Source organism: Akebia trifoliata, unplaced genomic scaffold (assembly GCF_017979445.1).
Source record: "Akebia trifoliata isolate Shusen 1 unplaced genomic scaffold, ASM1797944v1 Contig00047, whole genome shotgun sequence".
Lineage (NCBI taxonomy): Eukaryota > Viridiplantae > Streptophyta > Magnoliopsida > Ranunculales > Lardizabalaceae > Akebia > Akebia trifoliata.
Window position 1 is genome coordinate 9,221 of NW_028236805.1, and position 9,232 is coordinate 18,452.

At 34.2% G+C, this 9,232-nt stretch overlaps 1 protein-coding gene across 1 annotated transcript; it reads left to right on the top strand.

The window, feature by feature from the left end:
• The first annotated feature begins 1,497 nt into the window (after nt 1–1,497).
• LOC147382081 (pathogenesis-related protein 1-like) lies at nt 1,498–2,191 on the top strand. The gene has a single exon (XM_086429580.1). The coding sequence runs from the start codon at nt 1,498–1,500 to the stop codon at nt 1,981–1,983; it is 486 nt and encodes a 161-aa protein (XP_086285706.1). The 3' UTR covers nt 1,984–2,191.
• The last annotated feature ends 7,041 nt before the right edge of the window (nt 2,192–9,232 follow it).

A 9,232-nucleotide genomic window follows, 5' to 3' on the forward strand; every position in this document is an offset into this window, starting at 1 on the left:
GTCATGTTCTACCTCGACGGCGATTTGATCTCTTTGGTAAGAGAAAATAAAAAGCCGTGATCCAAAATGATGTGTCATTTCTATAATCAATTATGATGTTTATGTGACACATGTTCATTGGAGTTTAAACACATTGGGATGCATGGAGGACTTGGTTAGGAGGCCTGGGTATTTTAAACTCCAACAAATTAAATCATGCCATATAGACACCATATTTATGTCATAGGAATAGGAGTTATGGGACAGAGGTCTGGATCCTAATTAAAATACAAATTTCTTAGAGATATTGTTTTTAGGGATTAATATTTTTTTAGAGTAATAGAGATCAATTCTTGGTTTTAGAGATTGACATGATTTTTTTTCTTAGAAATGATGAGGTTAGTATTTGTTAGGAAAATGTAGTCTTAGAAACATAAGAAAGTTGGAATCTTGGGATTTTGAGGCGTGATAAAGTAATTGAGTCGTGATAATTTGACTCCCCCTATGTGGCATACTCAAAATACTCTCCTGAAGTGGCATGTGCTAGAACCATAAACTTTATGTGTTGGGACATCCCTATAAATATGTGCAGTTGTGTATCCCGATGAAAGAAAATCTATGGTTGTAGCACATCTCATGTCGGGAGAGTATTTTGAGTATGTCATGTGGGGGGAGCCAAAAAATCATTACTCAAAGTAATTATCTTTAAGATTTTATTTGTTTTCACTAGTAGAAAAGTTTGTTGATGGATTATCTATAAAATAACCTCTAGAGTACAACAAAGCCTCTAGTTGCAAAGTGTCAAACCAGCTGAGCTATGGGTCTAAGCCCTGTACTTAACACCTCTTGCTGCTGGAAAAGAATTATAAGTATAACAGAGAGGTTACACTACTGATAGACAGTTATAAAATCATCTCAAATCTCAAACGCGGTGGAAGAGGTGTTCGTCTCTAATCAATGAACATGTTATGCTTATGTAGCTCATGCAATCCGAGGGGTTAAATGGGAACAGGGATGCATTGTTAACAAAAATTTGTGCTAAGCAAATGAATCAATGACTTTATGTACATGTCTTGAAAAAAATTTAAGTGATTTGCTAGGCAGAGTGTTTGGATTTTACCCTTTTTTCTGTATAAGGGGCATTATTGCTATTGATTCATTGGCTTGGAAAAAGAAAATTTGGACCCAAAAAGGGGCTAACTTTATAGATAATCTCACCATAGATAAAGAATGTAAGGTGGTGACTTTAGTCATGCAAAGATACCTTATAAAAGTTTCATTCTCCAATCTCATTTTAATCTTTTTTCCTTTTTCCTCCAAATTAACTTAAAAAACTTAAAATATTAGTGTGTGTCTGATGGGATTTGAGCCCTATGTTGACTTCATCTCTTTATTTTTGCTCCAAAGTTTTGCTTTCTCTCCATTTTCTCCACTATTTTCACTATAAATACCCCACCCCATAGGTCTCATTTTTCATCAAGGAAACTAAAAATTAACTAGTAAAGTACAGAGAGAAAGATGGGGTATTGTAGGCTTGAATTTGCACTACTAGTGTGTTTGATGGGCTTAGCTTTGCTACAAGTCTCCCAAGCACAAAACTCCCCACAAGACTACATTAATGCCCACAACGCGGCTCGTTCCGAAGTTGGGGTTGGTCCAATGACATGGGATACCAAGGTCGAATCTTACGCTCAAGACTACGCTAACCAAAGGGTGGGAGATTGCAATTTAGAGCACTCCAAGGGACCCTATGGTGAGAATCTTGCCTGGGGTAGTGGTGACCTCTCTGGCACAGATTCTGTGAATATGTGGGTAGGGGAGAAACAATACTATGACCATAACTCGAACACATGTAACGGAGGAGATTGCCTACACTACACTCAGGTGGTGTGGGGCGACTCGGTACGTCTTGGGTGTGCTAAGGTTACATGCAACACTGGGGGTACCTTTGTCATATGCAGCTATGATCCTCCAGGGAACTTTCAAGGACAAAGTCCTTACTAGAGAGTTCCCATAGTTTAAGATGGGATGAAATATTTATCTCTATGTCTATGTGTGTCTTATTTTGGGTTCTGATGTGGAATAAATTGGTTGATTTCGTTTGTCTTGTTTACGTTCGTCCATATCGCTAGTACTGATTAATTTAAAAAGGGTGTCCGCTCTTGTGTCAACTTTTCATTGGAGATATGAAATGATTTTTCCTATAAATGCAGTTGGAAGCTTTTTTATTATTATTATCAATGATCAATTAGATGGTGAAACGTGGAAATAGACAAATTATTTTTTGAAAAAAACAACATGACAACCAATTGCCTAATTTCTTGATTTTCTATAGAAAAATACTAAACTCATGACATCCTCCAACACTGCCTTCGACATCGTGCTCGTATGGTGATGTGTATAGAACCATAGATGCTTTTCCTCGAAATATAAGTGTTATGTATTTAAGAAAAATCTTTGTTTTGAGAGACAAACTAAAAATGTTGTTTGAGACTATATATTTTGTGGTATTTTTTTTTTTAAGAGTTTGCATCCATAATTTACACAATTGATGGATTTACATAAAAAAAGTTATAAAATATAAAATTGATATCTGATAAAATAATAGGAGATACTCCTCAGTAAATGTCTTCCAAATTTCTCAGATCATTTTATCTTCTAATTTTGAATGGTAACTTGTCCCAACAATTTTGAATGATTTTTTTGCTCACAGCCCAACAGCCGTTAGACATGTGACGCAATGGATAGAGAATGATTTAGCATCCTATCCATTGAGAGCACTAACGAAAGGATAATTGGATGGTGAGAAAAAGCATGATCAACCCATGTTGATGAGGGAACCACGAGCCTTTACTTCTTAAATTAATTCCGTTTCTAGTACTTTTGCATGTGATATAAAGGATTTTTCTAACCTTCTCTCAGGGTCATATATACCATTGAGATGAGTGGAAAACACACATGTGTTGATGATAAACACTTGAATTGATAAGGGGGATTCAAATCCCAACCAACAATCTCATATATGGGATTCAACAGTCAAATTCCTAGTCAAACTCCTAGACAAAGTTTTGTCTTATGTGGGTTAAAAGTTTCGGAATGGGCTAATTTTGTGAGGATGATCTACATGGTGAGGAGATCATCCTCACAACAAATCAGCCCATTTTGAAATTTCTAATCTCATGAAAAATAGTTACAAACTAACGATTAAAAATTGACGATTCACGATTCTTCAACTTATAAACTAGGGTTAGAAATTTCAGAATAAACTGATTTTTTGCAAGGATGGTCTCCTCACGATAAAGATCATCCTCATAAAAAAAATCATCTCAATCCAAAATTTTTAACTCATATTACATAAAACACTTTGTCTAGGAATTTGACAGATGAACGTTGCACACACACACACACACACATCTATATATATGTATGAGGGGTCCATTCAAATGTGTCTGAACCCCAAAATTGGTTTCTAAGTTTAAATTGAGTTGGCGGTAAGCAGGCTTGCAGAATAAGAAGTCAGTTGGGCAGTGCTCATTAAGGAATAGTTCCCTCTCTGACTGCCTTTATCAATTGTTTGTCTGATACAAACCTCAAGCAGGGGAGATTAACTACATCAGTAATTCCAACTAGAAGTAAAAGACTCGGTTAGGGAATTCCATCAAATAGTCATTTGAGATAAGAGGGATTCTTAAACATACGATGTACTTGAGATTACAGTAACAAAATTATATATAGAAGTAATTCCATTTTCTACATAGGGACATTCTAAGTCTCCAATCACATTTTGAGGAGCAAATCCTTTGTAGCTCATTTTCCCTATAACTCTTTGTAGCTATTGTTCTATAGTCCACGACGCATCAAATTGAAAAAAATAAAAATAAATAACAACTCAATCTTGAACTCATGGTTTATATCAGATTTGAAAATATATAATATATATCTATCAATTTTTTTCTTTGCTCAGATCAAAGTGTTTGAAAATTGTTGGTCATTGAAAATTCTTAAATTTAAACGATTAGATGCAACTATTAATTTTATGATGTGGCACACCCTTAATTGTTACTAGCTACAAGAAAATTGGGCTACAAATTTGCCCCCCACATTTGATGCATGACTTTCAAATGTTGGCGTAAAAGAATTCCTTAGAAAAGGGTGAGGTTTTGTGATCAAACCCCTCATTGGCTACCTATAAGGATTTATCCATCCTTGCCTGTTATGTGTGGTTTGTGGGGTATTGCATGTATTTGGGGGATTTAGATGAGATATGATGCTCCAAGAGACCAGTTGCCTTACCCCTATTAGTTGGGCCTATTGTTCAAAACCTCCGCCGCTCAAAAAAGAATAGACTTTATTAATGATTCATTGATTATTATGATACATCCTATTAGAATTATATATGATTCAAAATATTTATATAACACAACTGAGTTGGAACAGTTGTGTGTGACACAAACTTCCCATTATTTACAATTTTGTGGGTTAAACCTCCCATCAAGATAAAGTGTAATGGGATCCACTTTATTTATTTTATTCTTCATCTCTTCTAATTTTATTATATTTTCTCTTCAACCTCTTTAATAGTTTTCATCTCTTATCTTTTTAATTTTTACTTTTTTAAGAATACTCTTCCAACGTACTTTTTTTTTTCTTTCCACTTTTATTTCCTTAACCTGAAAAATGATGCCCCATCCTCTATCTTCCCTATATTTTCTCTTTCACCTCTTTAATTTTAATTTTTTTTTAATAATACCCCTTCAATCAAGTTATAGTTTTTTGGGACTCACGTTATTTCATTTATTCTTCACCTCCTCTAATTTTACTATATTTTCTTTTTTATCCTTTTAATTTACTTTATTGTTTTTCATATTTTACTTTTTTTATATCAACTTTTTTTTTAATAATATCTGTCCAATTTTATTTTTTTCGCTTTTACTCCCTTAACTTGAAAGAGGATGTCCCTGCCTACGGCATGCATGAATTCTAGTTCATGAATATGGATAGATAATTAATCCAATGTTATATATTTAATTGATGCAAATCTAGAATTTCAAGTTAGGTGTGAGATACACCTTATATTGATGAACAATGCTAGAGTGACTCGCAAGACACTGTGTTCGACATTGAGTTGACGTGGAGCTCTACGTTCAGAGCCATAGATGATTTTCACTCATAAAAGCATGAATCGTCCTACACTGACTTCCTTGGACACCGTGTTCAACACTGCATTGACATGGCAATTTATTCGGAACCTTAGATTGTTTTCCTTGAGATACAAGGTGAAAAATCTGTGGTTCTCTCCACACTGTAACGTCAGTGCAGTTTTGAACGCGTGTCCACGGAGGTCAGTTCAGCATTTTCCTAAAAGCCGCAATGGTTCTGAGACAGCTAGATGTTGTGACAGTGTTGAACACAGTGTCATAGGTAGTCACTTTAGCATTTTTTATATTGATATGGTCCATCTGTCACAGTCTATTACGTTATTAATGGGGTTGAGATATGAGCATTTGTGATTCGATCCGGCATCTACATTTGTTTCTCATCACATCTCAGCCGTACCCAAAACATGTGTTTCACAATTCATCCCTGCTGCCTCTACGTCAAAGTCGTTGTAGATAAGAAAAATCTTTCCACCCAAAAAAAAAAAAAAAAAAACTAGTCTTTTTTTCACACTTTAGAAGTTTTTTAAGCTCATCCAATGGCTATAACCCATATAAGGATGACGACTATGGGCTGGATGACATCACTATATTATTCATTCATTGACGCTGCCCGGCCTAACTGTTAGTAGTCCCTAGTCCTCACGGAAAGGCAATTAAAGTAGACTCTAGGGTGGCGGCGGTGGCCCTTCATTTTTGTTTTCTTCTCATGGCCAACTATTACTCTTAAGTTGCTTCCAGCCAAGTCATCGTTCTTCCACATGCCTCTGTTATAACCCATAATGTAACAGACTGTGTTGAGATAAAAGGATTTGTGTGTGTGTGCGCGCATGTGTATAAGTTGTGAGTTTGATATCCAGTATGATCATTAATTTCTTAGGGGCCACCCACGAGGGTGCTCTCTCACTTACCTGGTGCGTGCGATGTGCGGGTGTTGCACTTGCCTCCCGACTAGTCCTTGGACATGACCATGGTCTAAGGAATGGGTAAAGCGCACATATGGGCCTGGTTCGCTGTCTACAACGACACCAAATTATCAAAAAATAAAAATAAATAAATTTTTTTAGAGATATTTAGGAGAACACCACCAACTTTTGATGAAATTACAATTTCTGCTCACTGTTCTTTTTAATTACCAAAAAACCCAGTTAGATTGTCACTTTATAAACATGCCATCAAGTCACTTGAAAAACCTATCCATATTCACGTTTTGGTAATTAAAATGAACATGAATCATAATTTTGTCAAATTCGGCTCACAAATTGGTAATTTACCAAAATTTTTAATTTTAGAAAAAAAAAATTGCTTCTAGAGAAGTCTATCTGGATTTGACTTTTCTGTTAGGTAAAATTAACTAGAGCCTAATAACTATCATAAACGTTTCAACATGGCTATATGAGTCACTAACTATTCATGCATCCTAACCAAAATGATAGCTAGACTAGTCCATATAAAATGAAGAAAAATGCTAAATTGGCTTCCTACAACTTTGCCCCTGATACTATCTTGAATGAACTTTCTACCACATTATTGTATTGGCGAAATGAATAGAGACGATTTTGTTAGATTTCCTAGTTTTTGATACAGTGCAACAAGCCCAAGTAAGATCCCAGATTCGGACTAGCGATGGATTTATTAGAATAATCCAAGGAGATCTATTCTTGAATGGAAAAGTCGAGATCTTTCAGATTCATAGAAAGCTATGTATTTTTCATTTTAAGCCTAATTCCTTTATTTACCCTAGTTTTTAGTTTTTTTTATTTATTTATTATTATTTAAATTTTAGGAATGTTTTTTTTTTTGTTAATAACTTTATCTATAGAAGTCAAAATGGAAGCGGATCCTCTATAGTCTGTAACACAATTTTCATATAGTACTCTGTAGCACTTTCTCCATGGAAGAGATAGAATCATAATATGAAAAGATAACATCACAGCTCTCTTGTGATCATGGTTTATATCTAATTTAAAAATTAAAAATAAATCAAAATGGAAGTTTTTTTTTTTTTTTTTTTTTTTTTTTTGTTGTTGCTAGATCCATGTCTTTAAAAATGAATGACTATTAAACACTTAATTTTTTAAAGGTGAGATTTTATTGTATCACTGATGTGGCACTCTTTCTACTGCCTAAACAATGCTACAGGGTATTACAGGGAACTTGTGTTACAGAAGATCCGCTTCCAATCAAAATCATGCACAGTCAATTTCTTCTTATTTCTAAGGTTAAGTAGTATTTATTTTCACCCTTAATTAGGATGTTTTGTATTATTTTTAGTATTATTTTTTTGTTTTTTGACTATTTTCATGTTTTTTCAGGAATAAGGCTCTTTTATATAAATAGTATTGTAACTCTATATGGGGGGACATATTTGATTAATAAAATTTATATTTTAGAGAGTTTCCCCTTTATTTTCTAATTACATGGTATTCTGTGTGAATCAACAAGTTTTTTATGCCTATTTGTTTGGTATTCTTTTGAGAATCAACGATCTAATTAGAATATTATTTTTTGCCCTACATCAATTTGTTTATGAAAATTATATTGATTCTTTGGGTATTTTTTGTTTGTGCCTCATGAAAAACATGACCACCACGCATGCATGAGAGGCCTATCCATGTCCTCGCACCAAATCAATACCCTGAATATATTTATGTATTTTTTAACGGCTTACATGCATGATTTAATTGATAGATTAAAATCAGAAGAAATCAATCAAATATTTGGATATCTTCTCCTTCAATTTTTCTTTTTCTTTCTAATTTGGCATGAAAATGATTAATACCTTGTACCTTCGTGTATCCTTTTGCAATGAGAAAATTATATTTTCTTAAAAAAATAAGGAATAATATACAAGAATATAATGTAAAAAATTATAAGAAAATAAATCTACACAATCTCTGAAATGATCTCATGCGGCTCACAATGCACAAGTCAGGCAGTTACACATGATTAAAGTGCACAGATGATGGTTGTGGTATGATTTTGAGTTACAAGGTGCAAGCCATACTTGTTGGTGCTAATCGCTTGATGATGAGAGTTGATTATGAACTTGAGTGATTAAGTTATCCAATTGCAAGCACACACTAAACGTAAGTATATAAGTGCAACCTGAAGATTTTCTTAGGTCATTTTCATAATACAAATTACCAAGCACATGGTCGTTCCTGATTCCTAGTAGCACTTCCACCTCACTCTCAAACTGAGAATTAAAATTTAATTGTGAAAAATTACTCTCTTTATTTGAAATTTTTTTTAGCGTTCATAGAATTTTCTCCTCTACAACCCTAAAGCATCGGATCATACTTTTTGGATGCCACAAGGTGAGCCCAAGGAACCTTAGTAAGGGTGAAATCCTTACTAAATTGGAAAGGCTTGTGGGGCTCTCTATTTTTCATTCCCAAACCTCAATGGTGCCAGTGGAAGTCATCCAACGATCTGAACCCTAAGGATGAAAGATGATAATATATTTAATTTGGACTTTTCCAGTGTCCCATCAAAAGTCGAAGGGTAGGATTGCCTATTTTCCTAGCTTCCAAAGAAATTTCAGCATCCATCATTCATTTAGCAGCTTCATGGACCCAAGTGTTTGCAGTCGAGGGGCAATTGAAACCAGTCGTTGGGGCCTATTTTTTTTCCTTCATTGTTGTTCTATTCTCGTGATCTTAGTGTCAAGCTGCTTTCAAGTAATTGGTGACTCAGAAACTCTTCTGTATGCCACTATTAATTATACATGAAACATACATTTGGATTGGCCTATGGTCTACCACCCAGTTCAAGGGTGAAAAATGGAACCTTTGTAGAATTTTTATTTTTGCTAAGTAAACCTTTGTAGATAGTCTCACAATAATAGGGATAAAGAATGTAGGATAGTGAATTTAGTCTTTCAAAGTTACCTCACTAAAATTTCTTCATTTTTCAAATCATGTTCTATTCCTTTTTTTTTTTTCCATTTTTCCACCATACTTATCATGAAAGAACTTATGACATTAGTCATTAATTAATACCCTACCAATGACTTTTCTTTATTTTTTTGCTTCAAAGTTTTGCTTTATATCCATTTTCTCCTCTATTTTCCCTATAAATACCCTATCTATGTG